This window comes from Bos javanicus, chromosome 25 (genome assembly GCF_032452875.1).
Source record: "Bos javanicus breed banteng chromosome 25, ARS-OSU_banteng_1.0, whole genome shotgun sequence".
Classification (NCBI taxonomy): domain Eukaryota; kingdom Metazoa; phylum Chordata; class Mammalia; order Artiodactyla; family Bovidae; genus Bos; species Bos javanicus.
Genome location: NC_083892.1, coordinates 39,204,137 through 39,222,487, shown reverse-complemented (window position 1 = coordinate 39,222,487; position 18,351 = coordinate 39,204,137). Strand labels below are relative to the sequence as shown.

General features: G+C 58.1%; 1 protein-coding gene across 3 annotated transcripts in view; it reads left to right on the top strand.

Moving 5' to 3' along the window:
- The window catches only part of FOXK1 (forkhead box K1), a 51,794-nt gene extending 35,570 nt beyond the window's left edge, over positions 1-16,224 (top strand). For 2 of the 3 annotated variants that reach the window (XM_061402282.1, XM_061402284.1), the window contains exons 2-9: positions 628-813; positions 11,822-12,020; positions 12,372-12,518; positions 12,945-13,138; positions 13,519-13,685; positions 13,789-14,073; positions 14,846-15,070; positions 15,579-16,224. In XM_061402282.1, coding sequence (XP_061258266.1) covers positions 628-813; positions 11,822-12,020; positions 12,372-12,518; positions 12,945-13,138; positions 13,519-13,685; positions 13,789-14,073; positions 14,846-15,070; positions 15,579-15,835 — 1,660 coding nt within the window. In that variant the 3' untranslated portion in view covers positions 15,836-16,224. The remainder of the gene's footprint in view (positions 1-627; positions 814-11,821; positions 12,021-12,371; positions 12,519-12,944; positions 13,139-13,518; positions 13,686-13,788; positions 14,074-14,845; positions 15,071-15,578) is intronic. The other variant, XM_061402283.1, reaches the window with a different exon arrangement.
- Positions 16,225-18,351: the final 2,127 nt, after the last annotated feature.

Below are 18,351 nucleotides of genomic sequence, written 5' to 3'. Positions count from 1 at the left end.
CGAGCCTGTTCTGACTGGTTCTTAAATCCCCCTTCTGAAAGCCTATTTTACTGAGAGAAAAGGGAATGCAACTGAAGTGGTGCTTGCTATATCCCCGATTTGCTACTTAGATGCCGAATTGATTGACAGGACCAAATATAAGGCGCTTTTTGGTGTGGACCCAGTGTCTGCTCCAGGATTAGCAGCTTGTGGAGAACTTGGCGGCGTGGTGTGCCGGACAGGCAACGCCCTGCGGTACAGGCAGGGGTTTCTCAGAAGGCGAGGAGCGCGGGGCTCCTGTGCGCACACGGAGGGGACTCGGGTCTGTGATGGGCTGGGGGGCGGTCACCTGCAGTAGAGGACACGAGGTTCGCTTCCTGCCAGCCCCCCGCCCGCACATGCGGCTGTTGCTGCTGCTGCTCCGGGGCGGGGAGCGCTCGGCCAGCTGCTGGCGTGGGCGGGGACACGGGTAGGGTGGGGGCCGGGTGGGGGCGAGGGTCTGTGCCGTGCCCGGCCGGTCCTGTCCCGGGAGCCGAGGACGCGCATCGGGCGCGGTTTGGGCGCGTGGGCGCGCACGGCAAGGCCCATCGCACGCACGGGCGCACCGGCCGCCGCACCCCTCTAACGTCCGCTGCCCTTCCGTTGCAGGTGCACCTTGCGCTTCCCCAGCACGGCGATAAAGATCCAGTTCACGTCGCTGTACCACCAGGAGGAGGCCCCCGCGTCCCCGCTGCGGCCGCTCTACCCGCAGATCTCCCCGCTGAAGATCCACATCCCGGAGCCGGACCTCCGGAGCCTGGTCAGCCCCATCCCCTCCCCGACCGGCACCATCAGGTGAGCGGCCCGGCCGGCCCCGTGCCGCCGCTGCCCAGCGAACCCAGGGCGCTGGCCTCCAGAACGCGGCTGAGGAAGAGGAAAGTGATACAAAGAGGGTGTTCTGTGCTTGATACACTGTGGAGTCTGTTTCTGGAAAATGGGCCGTGGGCGGAAAATTTGAAACTATTTTAAGCGCATCAGGGGACCTGACAACTTGAACCGAGTCTCTGGAGAATGATCTTACAAAGTGAAGAATCACTACCTATTAGTCACTCTTCCAGTGTGAAATTCTGTGCATTAGGGCCTCTGAAAGCAGGCATAGGTACCATTTGTTTTACAGACAGTGAAACTATTTAAAAGGAGGGTTTGTATACCCGGATTTGGTGGACTTGGCTTTTCTAAACTTGTAGAACTCCTTTCCAAAGTTTTAGAAATTAATCTAGATGTCGAAGAAAGGCAGGTCCTCAAACGTTCTCATCCTTGGCGTGCTATACAAAGAGAACCCCTGTGGGGAGGCTTGAGGGTGACGCCCACAACCAGAGGCTGGGGAGGGGGAGAGGTGGGGTGAGCTGCCCCCCAGGAACACAGCGGGTCCTGTGCCTTCTTCCCCTTTTGTTGTAAAAACACGTTGGAAGACATGGATTTGAGGATCGAGATTTAATAAACTTTAAAGCAGTTTACTGCTTCGTTGACATTTTAACACGAGATGGGCCCTGGAGATAGAGAGGCAGACCATGTCTCGGGGTCAACATGAAGCTAGTTTCGAGCTCATGTCCCCCCTGAAACGGTCTCAGGGTCCCTGGGGACCACACTCTGATTGTGCTCCCCCAGCAGAGCTGGCGCCCGGCACCCCGCAGGTGTCATCAGTGACAGTCACTCTCTGGCCAACCAGCCCGGGTGGGGGCCCTGGTTTTGCACCTTTAAAGGTTTACATTTAGGAGCTCAGGTTGGTTCATCTCATCATGGTCGCTGGCCTCACGTGTGCCCCGTGTTCTTCAACCCCGTGTCTGTGACCAGGTGGGAGTCATTTGCATTGAGCTTTCGGGAGTCAGTTCCCTCCCAAGCCGGTGAGCAGGCGTGTTTCTCTCGCGGAAAGAGCTCAGGGATGCCTTTGAAATGTCACAGCCCAGAACTCAGGTCTGGGACCCCAGTTCTGGTTCTGGCCGCATCTCTAGTTGGTGGGAGACCCGGGAGCAGGTCTCTGCAGCCTCCTCGGACCTTGTCTTCTCTGGTGATGAAGCCCACGGTGGCCCGGGGTGACAGGGAGGAGCAGTGAGTGGCGAGACCTGCCGTGGGCCAGGCCTGCCGCTCAGCAGCTGTACCTACACTGTTCTATTTAGTCCTTAGGGATTTATGAGAGGGATTCCGTCCTAAGCTCTTTTCAGGTTTCCAGCAATAGCTCTGTTCTCCAACCTGAAATGTACACCACCTCCCTGCCCTTTCTGACATCTATCCTGATAACAGCCTAAAACATGAGGGCTCCACTTGAGTTCACGATGAAGCTATGCTATGAAAATGCTCTGGCACTCATACATCTGTAATTTATGCACCAATAAAAAAATTATGTCGTAAAACGAAGCAGCCACTTTGGGAAACAGTCTCGCAGTTCTCCAAGACATTAAAAGTTTACCTTAACCGCCCAGCAACGCACTGGGTCGTGAGGTCTCCTTGGAAACCTCAGTGTTATTCATCAGATCAGATCAGATCAGTCGCTCAGTCGTGTCCGACTCTTCGCGACCCCATGAATCACAGCACGCCAGGCCTCCTGTCCATCACCAACTCCCAGAGTTCACTGAGACTCACATCCATCGAGTCAGTGATGCCATCCAGCCACCTCATCCTCTGTCGTCCCCTTCTCCTCTTGCCCCCAATCCCTCCCAGCATCAGAGTCTTTTCCAATGAGTCAACTCTTCGTATGAGGTGGCCAAAGTACTGGAGTTTCAGCTTTAGCATCATTCCTTCCAAAGAAATCCCAGGGCTGATCTCCTTCAGAATGGACTGTTTGGATCTCCTTGCAGTCCAAGGGACTCTCAAGAGTCTTCTCCAACACCACAGTTCAAAAGCATCAATTCTTCGGCGCTCAGCCTTCTTCACAGTCCAACTCTCACATCCATACATGACCACAGGAAAAACCATAGCCTTGACTAGACAGACCTTTGTTGGCAAAGTAATGTCTCTACTTTTCAATATGCTATCTAGGTTGGTCATAACTTTCCTTCCAAGGAGTAAGCGTCTTTTAATTTCATGGCTGCAGTCACCATCTGTAGTGATTTTGGAGCCCAGAAAAATAAAGTCTGACACTGTTTCCACTGTTTCCCCGTCTATTTCCCATGAAGTGATGGGACCGGATGCCATGATCTTCGTTTTCTGAATGTTGAGCTTTAAGTGTTATTCATAGCCGCCTCCAAAATGGAAACAACTCAGCTGTCCATCAGCCGCTGAGTGGAGGGAAACCGTGTTACAGCCACCACGTGGAGAATAAAAGGGAGCAAAGTGCTGGCACCTGGTGACCCCTGAGAATGTGATGCAGAAGGAAAGGAACCAGTCCGCAGGCGCCCACAAGCCGTGTGCTTCCGTTGACAGGCAGTGCCCAGCGTAGGCACAGCCTTAGAGGAGGCAGGAGACAGCAGTGGCCAGGGACTCGCGAGGTTTAAGGGACTGACGGCCCCTGTCCTGGGTTTCTTCTTTCTGGGGTGATGACCATGTTGTGGGGCGAGGTGGTGTTCACACCACTCCGGACACTAAAAGCCCCTGAGTCGTGCGCTGGAAACGGGCGCACTGTGCGGCGTGCATAGCGCGGGGAGCTGGTACCGAAGCCCTGCTCTGACACCTTCACCCCGCAGCACCTCGGGGCAGGGGCGGGGACGCTGGCCAGGCACGTGCCCCACGCCACCGGGAGCCCAAGGGCCTGTCTCCGGCCGGGCGCGGCGGCCCTCCCAGGCCCTTGCACGTCCGCCGAAACCAGCTCAGACTGGCACGGGGCTGTGAACAATCAGCTTAGGATCCAGCCACATGGACGGCTTTTACGAGCAGAAAGTGTTTTGGTTTGTTCCTGGAGAGCTTCATAGAATAAATATAATTCCCAGTAACATTTTGAATAAAAGCAGCGGTCAGCAGGTCGAGCTGGAGTAGTGAGCCCGCGAGTGTGGAGGCCTGTGTGCCTGGGGGAGGCGGCGGCGGCTCTTGAGTGGGCCAGGGTTAGGGTAGAAGGGGTTCCCTGAGCAGAACTGGCCCTAGCCCGGGGGTAGGGGGCGGGGCTCAGAGAGGGGCTGCGGGGCCGGTGGGGGGGCGGGGCTTGGAGAGGGGCTGGGGCGGGCCGCATGGGGTCTCCGGTGCCCACACAGGTTGGAGCATCTTTGCGGGAAGGCGATAGCTTTGAGACGGGCTCCCGCACTCTTGGCCTCTAAGTGTCACAGGGAAGAATTTCTGTTTACATCCGCTTGTCTCTGCGCGCTGGAAACCTCAGGGGCCTTTTGAGGTTTTACTGCACGGATCTCCTTGCTCCCGCCCAGGCGCAGGAGCTGGGTGGGGCCGGCGTGTTTACAAACAGCTGCCCTCTCTTTCCCAGCCCCTCCCTGCGCACCAGGTCCCAGCGGATCGCCGGGGAGGTAGGCTGCGGCCCGGGCCGCGGGGGTTCCCGTAGGCCGCGCACCCCGCCTCCTCCTCCCCCCGCCCAGGCCTCTATTGCCGCGTCTGTGCCCGCAGCCGGGTCTGTCGGCTAGCTGGGGCTCGGAGAGCTCGGTCTGGGCCGGCCCTCTCCGGAGCGGGTTTGGGGCGGGTCCTCTCCAGGACTAGGGGGCGGCTGGACCCGTCGGGGCTGCCCCGCCGCCCCGCCCTCCTCCCTGCTGGCCGAGTGGGGGCGGGGGCGGGGGCGGGTGTGTGCGGTTTTTTCCCTGCCCTGAAGTACTCCACCCAGAACATGAATGAACTCTCTTTGAAACAAGTTCTGCTATCTTAAGCAGCGTTTTGTTGACTTTTTTTTTTTCTTTCCCCGTTTTGCACTGAACTGGTGGCTTTAAGAAAGAACCAACTGGTTAATCATTTTCCGAGTGTTACAAAAAGAGACTAATCCTTAGAGCTGCAGTTTAAAGAAAACTGCTGGAATTCAACCTGAGAAGGGGGGCAGGGATAGAGCAGCGGACTGGTGGCTCAGACAGTCAAGAATCCTCCTGCAATGGGGGAGACCTCGGTTCGACCCCTGGGTCGGGAAGATTCCCCTGGACGAGAAAATGGCAACCCACTCCAGTATTCTTGCCTGGGGAATCCCAAGGACAGAGGAGCCTGCTGGGCTGCAGTCCATGGGCTCGCAAAGAGTCGGACACAACTGAACGTCTAAACGAAGACTGGAAGCTATTTCTTGAGAAAGGCCTTTCTTGATTTTTCTAACATAGAGATCACAAAACCAAAAGTAACCTGCTTTGTGGAATTCATCCAAGGTTAGCGGAACCCTGTATGAAATAAACATTAAGCCGCTGGTCTCGGTTCCTAAACCACTTGTCACCCTGACCTGGCAGTCCATTCCGGCTTCACTGTGGCGGGAGAGTCAGTCCTCACTCGCTCTGCAACGCTGTGTGTCTTCTGAGCTTGGATGGGGTGTGAGAACGGCTGTTGTGTTTCTGGCAAACTCTGGATCCTGCCTGAGAGTGACTTACTCTGCCTTTCCTCGGTTCTCCCGATGACCCGGAGGGGAGGCTGCCTGTGCACCTGTGGCCCTCACCGTACCTCACACACACACCCGCACCCACATGGTCCCTTTCCTCATCTGGAAACTGGGGAAAGATAAAAATTGGTTCATGGACACAGAAAGATGCGGCCTTCCGTCTTCTTTATGGTTCTCTTCCTGCCTCTCTGGGAGTTGGGACCAGGGGGCCTTTGGGCCGTCAGTTCTTGAGAGGAGGTGGGCTAGGCTTGTGCTGTAGCCCCGTCTCCAGGGGGACCCTGGGGCCCTGAAGATCCTGCCTCTGGTGTTCCTGGCTGTGCCTTCAGGGCAGCGCCCGCCTGGCATCCTGCCACCGAGGGCCCTTCCTTTCCAGATGACAGCTGTGGTTCAGGAAGCAGGCAGAGCGAGGGGGAGGAGCAGAAGGAGGCCTGGGGCCCCCTCCGCTCCCAGATCTGCCCCCTGCCTGCTTGGAGAGAGAGGCGCTGGGAGGTCTGAGCTCAGGCCGGCTCTCCAATGTTCTGACACGACATGCATTTCAGACACCAGCTCCCCCTTCTGCAGTCACTTCCCAGGGTTTCACAGCACAGAGTTTCTCTTCGGGGGCACAGACCTGGTTAAGAGAGTGCTGAGAAACTGGCTTCCATGAATTCTCTTTGCCTGTTCTTTGTTTTCCCCCCAGATTACAGAAATACTATGTGCGCACTACACAAAATAGAGATGTTTCAGAAAGTGAAATCGCCTCAGTGACACTCCTGGAGCGACGTCTACAGGGGCCTCTTCATGTGAACGAGCAGAGAGCTCGTCGCATGGGTGTCAGTACTTGTGACCCCGCCCCGGAAGGGCGCTGTGGAGCCCAGAGGGTCCTGCAGAGACCCTTTCCTCCTGTCCCTCTGTCTCAGCCCCTTTCCTTGTCACCGCATCACTCGTGGCTGCACGGTAGACTGTTTTGACATGGCCTCGGTTGACCAGTTCCCCCACAAGAGCCACGCAGCCATTGCCGGTTTCTTAGTCTTGTGGGCAGCTCAGCAGCCAGTCTGCTTTGAAGTCGCCTCTCTGAGTGAGTGAGTGAATGAAAGTCACTTAGTCGTGTCCAGTTCTTTGCAACCCCATGGACTGTATAGTTCATGGACTTCTCCAGGCCAGAATACTGGAGAGGGTAGCCTTTCCCTTCTCCAAGGGATCTTCCCAACCCAGGGGTTGAACCCAGGTCTCCTGCATTGCAGGCGGATTCTTTACCAGCTGAGCCATCAGGGAAGCCCGTCGCCTCTCTGAAACGTCTATAAACGGCTCATGCTGAGGCCGTCAAACCCTGAGCTTTGATTATTTTGTTTACAATACTCTCATTAGGGTCGTGAGCCACAGCATTTTAAGAACAGCGATTAAAAAAGAGCTGGCTCTGACGTTCCTGCCAGGCCTGCGAGGAGGGCGGGGTGCCCAGTACACCCTTCGCCCCGCAGTTCCCTGCTCAGCACTCCCCTGCAAAGAGCCATCCAGCTCTTTGCAGATGAGGAAACCGAGGCTCCTCGGAGGTCGTTCTCTCCAGCAAAACCATTGGGTGTCTGGGCTGCATGCTCAGCGGGCGCCCACAGGGAAAGGCAGTACTAATTGTGCTCATGCTTTTTATTCTTATCAAAATACTACGTGCGCCTAAGAAAGAAACCCAATGACTGATGCAGAAGAAGCTGAAGCTGACGGTTCTGTGAAGACCTACAAGACCTTCTAGAATTAACACCAAAAAGAAAAAAGAGAGACCTACAAGACCTTCTAGAAATAACCCCTTTCATCATAGGGGACTGGAATGCCAAAGTAGGAGGTCAAGAGATGCCTGGAGTAACAGGCAAATTTGGCCTTGGAGTACAAAATGAAGCAGGTCAAAGGCTAACAGAGTTGTGCCAAGAGAACCCACTGGTCATAGCAAACACCCTCTTCCAACAACACAAGAGAAGGCTCTACACATGGACATCACCAGATGGTCAGTACCAAAATCAGATTGATTATATTCTTTGCAGCCAGAGATGGAGAAGCTCTATACAGTCAGCAAAAACAAGACTGGGAGCTGACTGTGGCTCAGATCATGAACTCCTTATTGCCAAGTTCAGACTTAAATTGAAGAAAGTAGGGAAAACCACTAGACCATTCAGGTATGACCTAAATCAAATCCTTTATGATTATACAGTGGAAGTGACAAATAGATTCAAGGGATTAGGTCTGATAGACAGAATGCCTGAAGAACTATGGACGGAGGTTTGTGACATTGTATAGGAGGCGGTGATCAAGACCATCCCCAAGAAGAAGAAATGCAAAAAGGCAAAATGGTTGTCTGAGGAAGTCTTACAAATAGATGAGAAAAGAGAAATGGAAGGCAAAGGAGAAAAGGAAAGATATACCCATTTGAATGCAGAGTTCCAGAGAGATAAAGCCTTCCTAACTGATCAATGCAAAGAAATAGAGGAAAATAATAGAATGGGAAAGACTAGAGATCTCTTCAAGAAAATGAGAGCTACCAAGGGAACATTTCATGCAAAGATGGGCTCAATAAAGGACATGCACCTAACAGAAGCAGAAAATATTAAGACGAGGTGGCAAGAATACACAAATCTATACAAAAAAGATCTCAGCGACCCAGATAACCACAATGGTGTGCTCACTCACCTAGAGCCAGAAATCCTGGAATGCGAAGTCAAGTGGGCCTTAGGAAGCATCACTACAAACAAAGCTAGTGGAGGTGATGGAATTCCAATTGAGCTATTTCAAATCCTAAAAGATGATGCTGAGAAAGTGCTGCACTCAGTATGCCAGCAAATTTGGAAAACCCAGCAGCAATCACATGGCTGGAAAAGGTCAGTTTTCATTCCACTCCCAAAGAAGGGCAATGCCAAAGAATGCTCAAACCGCACAGTTGCACTCATCTCACACGCTACTTCTGCTCTACTGACTACACCAAAGCCTTTGACTGTGTGGATCACAACAAACTGTGGAAAATTCTTCAAGAGATGGCAATACCAGACCACCTGACCTGCTCCTTGGGAAACCTGTATGCAGGTCAAGAAGCAACAGTTAGAACTAGACATGGAACAACACACTGGTTCCAAATAGGAAAAGGAGTATATCACGGCTGTATATTGTCACCCTGCTTATTTAACTTATGTGCAGAGTATAGCATGAGACATGCTGGATGAAGCACAAGCTGGAATCAAGATTGTTGGGAGAAATATCAGTAATCTTATATATGCAGATGACAACATCCTTATGGCAGAAAGCAAAGAGGAACTGAAGAGCCTCTTGATGAAAGAGGAGAGTGAAAAACCTGGCTTAAAATTCAGCATTCAAAAAATGAAGATCATAGATAGCATCTGGTCCCATCACTTCATGGCAAATAGACAGGGAAACAGTGACAGACTTGTTTTCTCAGGCTCCAGAATCACTGCAGATGGTGACTTCAGCCATGAAATTAAAAGACTCCTGCTCCTTGGAAGGAAAGTTATGACCAACCTAGACAGCATATTAAAAAGCAGAGACATTACTTTACCAACAAAGGTCCGTCCAATCAAAGCTGTGGTTTTCCCAGTGGTCATGTATGGATGTGAGAGTTGGACCATAAAGAAAGCTGAGCGCCGAAGAATTGGTGCTTTTCAACTGTGGTGTTGCAGAAGACTCTTGAGAGTCCCTTGGACTGCAAGGAGATCCAGCCAGTCAGTCCTAAAGGAAATCAGTCTTGAATATTCATTGGAAGGACCGATGCTGAAACTGAAACTCCAATACTTTGGCCACCAGATGCGAAGAGCTGACTCATTGGAAAAGACACTGATGCTGGGAAAGATTGAAGGCGGGGAAGGGGATGACAGAGGATGAGATGGTTGGATGGCATCACTGACTTGATGGATATGAGTCTGAACAAGCTCTGGGAGTTGGTGATGGACAGGGAAGCCTGGCGTGCTGCAGTCCGTGGGGTCGCAGAGTCGGACATGACTGAGCGACTGAACTGAAGAAAGCAGAGGCTACTGCAGGCTAGCCACGCCCACTGGTCCTCATGCCCCTCGGCACCTCCTCACTGGTTTCTCAGTCTCAGATCATTGGACTGCCTGCCTGTTGGATAAAGGACTTGGCTTTTCCTCCTCACTGAGATCAATGTCACAATTGTTGGTTACTGTCCCCTGAGTGGCCATGTGCCGTTCACACTTCAGCCTGAGCTCCTGGGACTGGTTGCCACTGGAGCAAGCAGCTCTTTACTCAAGCCTGGTGTCACAGCAGGGACCCTCTAGAGATGCCCTGTGTGTTTATTCTGTGGATCTTCCCTGTTTTGTGGATGGTCAAGAGATTTGACCTGGACTAGGAAACTCCCTTGGGGGACACTCAGTGCGTTGGTCAATTTCTCCAGTCATCTCTGAATCGCACATTCTCCACCCAGAGGTGTCCTGCTCGCCTGCCTCCAGCTCTGCCCACCCGGGACGTGTGACCCCAGGGCGGCCGGGTACCAGGCACAGCCCTCTGGGCTCAGGCCAGCCCGCAGAGACAGCTGAATGAGGTTTATTGAGGCTGGGGCCGCCACACGCATGAACACACGCTCTCCAGACCAAGCCCCCCAGGCCCTCTGGGCGTCAGCGGTGCTCTGTGCCCAAGGAAGCTTCCCTGGGGAGGGGCTGTCAGCGCCAGCCTCCCCCGCTGTGGAAAGCGGCCTCTGCTCCTGCTGGGGAGCCAGTCTTGCTGTCTGTTTCCACTGGAAACTTCTGTGGGAGTGACAGCCTTTTCTCTGGGCTTTGCCTTTGGAGGGTTAGATGTAAACCTTCTGAGATGTTCTACAAAGTGTGGACGTGGGATGGGCAGTGGACCCCAGAGCCCAAGCCCAGAGTCCTGTCTGCCGTCTGCACTAGTCAGGATGCCGCGTGGGTCACGTACGGCAGATGCCAGCGAGGTTTTCCCAGAGGAGCCCTGCACGCCCACCAAGCTGGACATCACCTGACCTGTCTGCTGGGGGCTGGTGTGTTTCTGGGGCACGCTTCTCACGCCTGTGGTCAGAGCATGGACTAGGTGTTGTCCAGAGCGGCACTGAACCCCTCTGGGACTGGAGACGGTGCCCCGGCGCCTCTGCAGTGGCAGGTCCTGCAGCATCTTCAGGAGAGAATCTTCAGGACCCCCTCCCCCACCCCCGTCCGAGTTGAACCCCCATGTGCTGAGGTGTTTGGTTCCCCGATGGACACGTTTGGAAACCTGATGCCGAGTGTGTGAACGTGTTACCAGTAAAACACTTTCCCTCCCCTCCCACCTTACTTTAAAAGCTTGGGTTTTGTATGTTTGGTTCACAATGAAATTCAGAAAGAGCTGTTTTTATTACTGCTTCCTACCTCTCAGCAGCTGGTTTATTATTGTTGGTTAAAGGGTCTATACTTGCACGACTTAACCTGTCTCTGTATCTGCAGAGTCTAGTTGAGAGGGGACTGATTCCTGAAAATTCCCGCCTGGGTTGCTGGGACTCCCGACCCCAAAGTGGGTGACGGAGATGGAATTCATCATTAATATCAACTGTCCCCTTTTTCTCAGACACAGTGTTTTGCTTTTTCCTTCATCCCTCCCTGGGATCAGTAACTATCTCTTGAGCCCTTCCTGTGAGCCACAGATGGCTCCCCACCTTGGAGGAGCCGGGCAGGGAAGCCAGAGACAGCAGCCCAGCCAGAGAGGAGGCTCTGCGTCTGTGTCCAGGAAACTGGCATGGAGGGCTTTCATATGAACTTGACTTACGGGGGAGTTGGGGGCGTCTTGTCCCTTGGACAGTGAAGGAAGACGCCCTCGCGGGCTGTGGGGAGTGGGCCTGGGAGGCCCCCTGCAGGTGGGAGGTGGACGCAGGGAGGCTGGGGATGCGTGGAAGGAGACGGTGACCTCCAAGCTCTGGTCAGCCCCCAGCTCGGGGCACCTCATACCTGGATTTGTGACCCACTTTTAGAGTTTATGACGGTTTTCTCTGAATACTTTTAATTTTCAAAACCAAAATTTCCACACGGCTTGACAACCGCAGCCAACTTGTTAGCGGCAGGAACCGGGCCACGCCTGTTGGTGGAGCCCTGGGCGGGACAGGGCGGGCAGAGCGGCCCTTGCACCGAAAGCACTGCGGTGCGGAGGGGGAGCCCCGCCGCTTCCCGCCCCCGGACAGGCGCGCAGTTTCCAACCGGAGAGGAGCGCGAGCCGGAGGCCGGGGCTCAGGGTGGTGGAACGGGCCGAGCACGTGTCTCTGCGCGGCCTCCCCTCGGGCGCCCCCGTGTGGCCGAGTGAGGGCACCGCGCCCCCTCGGTGCAGCGCGGACGTCCCGTAGGGCCGGACAGCGGCCGCCTCGGTCCGGAGTCAAACCTCAGGACGTGTCCTTTCTCTCCGCAGTGTCCCCAACTCCTGCCCAGCTAGCCCCCGAGGGGCCGGCTCCTCCAGCTACCGCTCCGTCCAGAACGTGACCTCCGACCTGCAGCTGGCCGCAGAGTTCGCCGCGAGGGCCGCCTCCGAGCAGCAGGCCGACACGTCCGGAGGGGACAGCCCCAAGGTCTCAGCCCTGGGCGCACTGGCTGGTGCCCGGCGGGTGCAGGTGTCCCTGCTCTCCTCCCCGAGCCCCCCTTGTCTCGTCTGCGGGGCCGGGTCGGCTCCAGAGCCTCCTTACAGTTTCCGGGAGGGCGTCAGGCTTCTCGCCTCCCAGCTTAGTCTTAGTTCGTTCCCATCAGACAGCTGTCCTTAAATCAGTTTGCAGAGGAGGTGAGAAATTTCAGAATCAAACCTGACTTTCCCCCATGAGGCAGAATTGGCTCCTCCTAGTCTAAACCCCCAGGAGGAGGTGGGGGTGATGTTCTTAGACACCCCGAGAACCTGTGTCCTCTCTGGAGGGGGGTGGCTGGATTGGAAATGCGTCTCTCCAGGCTCACCCCCTCGTCTGCACCCCCAGGACGAGTCGAAGCCGCCGTACTCGTACGCTCAGCTCATCGTGCAGGCCATCTCGTCCGCGCAGGACCGGCAGCTGACTCTGAGCGGAATCTACGCACACATCACCAAGCATTACCCTTACTACCGCACGGCCGACAAGGGCTGGCAGGTGCGCCCCTTCCCGATCCCCGGGCCGTACACTGTGACCCCGACCCTACCCCCAGAGTCCGTCGTCCCTCCTGGGAGCCCACAGACGGGAAAATGTCCCCAGGCTCAGTGCACGGGGCGCTCCTCTGTGACCTTGCAAACATGCGTCCCTGCTCTCCACAGACTTCTTGTTTAGGTTCATAAGACCTTCGTCCAGTATTCTAGTTGGCTCAGCACACGTTCTGAACCTGGCGTCCCCTGAACAAGGGCTTCTCCTTAACGTTCTGGCTTTTCTGTAAGGGCTGCTCATGAGCCCGTGCTGAATTTTCACAGGCACGACCACTGTGACACCTCTGTGCCCAGGGCCCCTCCGGCCCTGACCCACGCCGGGCCTGCGCGGGTCAGAGCCACACCCACCATGACCCGTGACTCCCCGCTCTGCCCACAGAACTCCATCCGCCACAACCTCTCCCTGAACCGCTACTTCATCAAGGTCCCTCGCTCCCAGGAGGAGCCGGGGAAGGGATCCTTTTGGCGGATAGACCCTGCTTCAGAGGCCAAGCTGGTGGAGCAGGCGTTCCGGAAACGGAGGCAGCGGGGCGTCTCCTGCTTCCGCACCCCGTTTGGGCCGCTGTCGTCCAGGTGAGCCCCCGCCCCGCCACCCCCACGGCTGCGGCCAGTGAAGCCGCCTCACCTTTTCTCGGAGAGACCAGCTTGGGCCCGAGAGGCAGGGAGAGGGCGTCGGCCGGATTCCCACGATGAGCTTTGCTCTCCGGGTGTTAGTTTGTCCCGGGGGAGGTTGGTGCCCATCCCAGCAGGACTGCTGTTCTTAATGTAGAAGCACAAGCCGCTTTCCAGGGGGGGCTGGCCAGGCCCCTCGGAGGTGAACGCGCTGGTCGTGGCCTTCCCCAGGCCCAGGATCGCGGGGCGGTGGTTCATGTGGCGGGCGGCCAGCTGTGGCCGCAGGGTCGGGCAGCACTCGGGCACGCTCACTGCCACAGTCCCGTGTCCCCGTCTCCTAGGAGCGCCCCGGCTTCACCCACCCACCCTGGGCTGATGTCCCCGCGTTCCAGTGGCCTGCAGACTCCAGAGTGCCTGTCCCGGGAGGGCTCGCCCATTCCACACGACCCTGACTTTGGGGCCAAGTTAACTTCTGTTCCCGAGTACCGCTATTCCCAAAGCGCACCCGGTAAGCCCGGCCTCGCCCTCTCGTCTGATGTCCCGGGACTCAGAGCCGCGAGCCCCCCAGCAGGGCGTGTGCGGGGCCCCGCTGACCCAGCCCTCCTCTGCAGGCTCTCCGGTCAGTGCCCAGCCGGTGATTGTGGCCGTGCCGCCCCGGCCGCCCAGCCTGGTGGCCAAGCCCGTAGCCTATGTGCCGGCTTCCATAGTGACGGCCCAGCAGCCCTCGGGCCACGCCATCCACGTGGTGCAGCAGGCGCCCCCGGTCACCATGCTCAGGGTGGTCACCACCTCCGCCAGCTCTGCCAACGGATACATTCTTGCCAGCCAGGCGGCGGCGGGGGGCGCCCACGAGGCAGCGGGCACGGCCGTGCTGGACCTGGGTGGCGAAGCGAGAGGTAAGCTGACCATACGGTCACCTTGGTGGGGTCGCGTCCGGCTCTCGTGGGTCTTCAAGGTGGAGCCATCAGCCTGGGCCGTGGGGCTCAGGCCATCTCGGGCGGGATGTCTCTGAAGGGTCACCCCTCGTACCCTCCCGTTTTCCGGGGGTACGTTCCTATGAAGCAGCGCTGATCATCTGAAATGCCGCTCCCTGCAAGCAGCAGCTGGGGCTCCAGGCGTCCCCTGGACTAGGTGTGGGGCCTCAGACTGGAGCCCCCAGCGAGGGCTCCTTAGATGTCCTTCAGAGTGAAAGAGTCACAGAGTCCTGAGTTAGAAGTCAGAGTCCCAGAGGATTAACGCGGTGATGGTTGGGAATACCATCAGTGCTTTCGGAGGCCCTGGAGCCGACACTCTGAATGAAGCAGTGTCTTAGGGATGGCAGGCGGCTCATCCCAGCAGTGACATCCCTTCTGATCCCGTCCTAAAAACGTGCATTTTGGTGAGAGAAAGCTAGGTCATAGCTCCAAGTGCAAATCGTTTCATTCCAGATGATACCCATTCTTTCTTAGATTAAACTTGCTTTGGTTAAAGTATGCAGTATTTAAAATTTCCCCTAAAACCCTATGGCTTGTATTTCTCTTGTTTCAAAACATTCCATCAGTGGGAGTTTTCTTTTAAGAACCCAGGTCTTTGCCCAGTGTCCCGGCTTCAGGCCCTTGGCCCCCCGCCCCACCCAGGGGCACCCCCGCAGGGCCGTGACCGTGGCTCTGACGCGTGCCGCCCCTGCAGGCTTGGAAGAGAAGCCCACCATCGCACTCGCCACCATCCCTGCTGCCAGCCGGGTGATCCAGACGGTGGCCAGCCAGATGGCCCCGGGGGTCCCCGGACACACAGTCGCCATCCTGCAGCCAGCCACACCAGTGACTCTGGGGCAGCACCACCTCCCAGTCCGGGCCGTCACTCAGAACGGCAAGCATGCCGTCCCCACAAGCAGCCTCGCCGGCAACGCTTACGGTGAGGCCCCACCTGGGGCGGCCCCTTATGCCCCACTCGGCCCTGAGCGCCAGCCCAACCAGGGTCAGTTCAGTGAGCATGTCTCCTCAGTTCATCCGGCCAGTTTCCTGAGCACTTGCTCTGTGTCCGGGCTGGGATTTGAGGCCGAGGGAGCCCCGAGGGAGCACCCTGCGGGGACAGCGTCAGAGGGGATGGGAAGGCACTCAGCACTGCACAGTTAAAGTGGCGGGGGCGAGGGCGCCCGAGGCCAGGGCTCGACCCGCTGGGGTGACGTGGGAGCCGTCAGGGTGTACAGGGGATCCCCACACAGAAGCAACCGAAAGAGGGGGGACAGGGTTGGAGGCCCCCCGGGGTGGGGGCCGGAAGGGGCTGGCGCCCAGGAGCTGCCCTTGGCTGTACCAGGAGGTGCCCAGCGTGCTGGGGAGCTGTCTCCTCGCCCTCCTCGCCCTCGTGTGGTGGCGCTGGTCCGACCAGCTCCGCAACGTGACTCTCTCTCTCTCCACCCTAGCCCTCACCAGCCCTCTGCAGCTCCTCGCAGCCCAGGCTAGCTCGTCCACACCGGTGGTGGTCACACGCGTGTGCGAGGTAGGGCCCGAGGAGCCAGCGGCAGCCACCAGCACGGCGCCCCCCACCGCCACCTCCGCCTCCCCCACCGGAGAGCCCGAGGTCAAGAGGTCCCGAGTGGAGGAGCCTGTGGGGACTGTGACTGCACAGGCCGGTGTGATGGCAGCCGCCGGCCCGCAGGGCCCCGGGACCGGGGAGTGACGTTGTGGCGTGGAGGTGGAGTGGGACACACGCCAGACAGAGCTCCGTGGCCGGACCAGGGCGGCTGACCCCGCCGCCCCTGGGACTGAGACGGGAAAGCTCCCAGTGGGCCGAGTGCAGGGCCCCACGGGCGGGACACCTCCACCTGCCCGCACCCGGACACCCGTCCTCCTGCCCCCAATCTGGAGTCAAACAAAAACACATAAACTCGTTCAGACAGCTGATTGTACGATTCTGGAATTCTTTTTCTTCGTTTCCTTCTCCACTCTGCCAGCACTGCCTTTTCTCCCCAGGCCTTTCGCCAAGGGCGTGGGAAGAAGGTCGCAGCCCAGCGTCTCCTGGAACATGTCCAGGCGGCCCGGCCCCACACAGAAGCCAGGCTCCCGGGGTACCTTCACCCCCAGATGGTATGGAAGCACGGGCCGGCGGCACCAGCCCTGTCTGTAAGAGACAGGACCTGGGCGAGAGAGACGCAGAGCTGCCAGCTGTCAGACCATCCCCGTCGCTGCTGCTTCTAAAGTGACACCGAAAGTGTCGTCGTTCGCTGGACAGAGGGGAGGGGTCTGGTCTGGCTTTGAGCCCCACGTGTTTCCGGTTTTGTTAAAAGGCGGAATCGAGGCTTCACTGACGGCCTGAGACAGACACAGAAGGGATCGCCCTTCTGGGATCGTTCCTGAGGTTTCCACCCAAAGACGCTCTAACAGCTGGGTGTCTGGGTCTTCCCGGCATCGGTCCCCACAGAGTGAACTCTTGCCGCTCCGTCTGCTAACTTCAAGGAAGACCGACGGCCTCCCGGACTGGCGCTCAAGGCAGAGAGCTGTTTGGATGAGAGGCCCACCTGCAGCGTCCACCCTCGTTCCGGCCACACCAGGTTGCTGGGGTCGGAAGGACGTGGCCGCCCCCGCGGGAGAACGGTCACGCTGAGTGGCCCCGTTTCCTGGCTGCTCTGACGTCCGGGGGCCCCGCGGCTGCCCGCCCAGCCTCCTCACCAGCTGCCAGAGTCTCTACCGCCCGACAGCCTGCCTGCCGTGACCGACCAGAACTGGCTCTGCGGCCCATGGCACCAGAGGCCCCAGTCTGGGCCCACAGCCCTCGCCAGCTCAAGGGCCCTCAGGGGGCCTCGGGCAGAGCGGGGCACCCCTGGTCCTTCACATCTCGGGAGAGCACTCTCAGGAAACGTTCAGTGTGTCTGCAAAGAGTGGCTTAGGTCCGGCCTGGTGTCGGCCCTGCCCTGGGGGTCCCCACGGACATGGGCTCCCCGCTTCCAAATCGCCATAGTGGCTGCAGGGGCAGGCGTGCGGGCCGCTTGCGCTGCCAAGGTTGTCCCCAGGCCCCCCACGGGGACCGGTGTTGAGTGTCCTTCCTCCAGGCTGGTGTCCACTCAGCCCACAGGCCAGGTGCGTCCGTGCCACTGACCCTCATCCTACGTCGTGGCCGTGGTGCCCCCGTGAGGTCAGAGACGGGAGGACGGGTGCCCGGCTCCGCACCCACGCCGCCCTGGCGTTCTCTATGGCTTCCCGTCTGGTGTGAGTGCAGAGCGTGAGACTGAGTGGGTCGAGACGGGCATCCAGGCGCTGCCAGGCTGGCTCCGCAGGTCCTGGGTAGGGCTGGGGGCCATCGTCTCTTTCTTATGTTGCTGCTCAGCCCTGGGGCTGTGCGGGTCTTGCTCAGATGCCTTCTTGCTCACAGACCATCCTCTGCGCCACAGCTCGCCTCCCCCAGAGACAGACGCCAGGCCGGCTGGCCAGAGGACACGCCCAGCCCCGTCCCCTCTGCCTGGCCCGACCAGTCCGGCCCCACCCTGTGTTCTCCTGACTTCCGAGGCATTTTGGTTTTGTGTGTTACCGTGGACTCCCTCACGGTTCTATCCTGGCAGTAGTTCAGGGAGAAAGGAGCAGAGGGGGGTCTGTGGCTGGAACTGGGAGGGAGACGGGGACGGGGTGTCCTCAGTGACGCTCTGCCACGTGCTGAGCGCGTGCCTTTTTAGCTCCTTCTGGGCAGAAGGGACCCCGTGGGGCCAGGTTCAGGGGACCAGCCACTCCAGGTTCCTGGTGAGCCTCTGGGTGGGCTTTTGGTCATCTCCCCAGAGAGCCCGTGGTACCCGCCAGCACTTGTCCTGAGACCAAGAGGCCAGGAGTGGGCAGCTCCCCAGGGAAGATGCTGCTGTAGCCGGAAAGATCTCTGGTGTCCTCAGAGCTCCCCAAGCCGTGGGGCCACACACGCCCCCACCACACCCGTCTGCAGGAGCCAGAGCAGCCAGGAGAGCCGGCAGCCGTGGTCTTCCACATGCCTGGGTTGTGGCACATGGACCAACCCACCCGAGGCTGGGAAATAAAAAGGCAACCTGGCCTGACGCGGGGGCCACGGCCGCCTCGGGTCACCCAGGGGCTGGACTCCGCAGAGGGCCGGCCGGGCAGGTGCGCTCAGGCCCGTCGTCATGGCTGCTCACTCTCCATCGATACCAGGCCTGCCCGTCCAGCTGTACTCGCCCTTTACCAGCGCCATATACAGGAGGG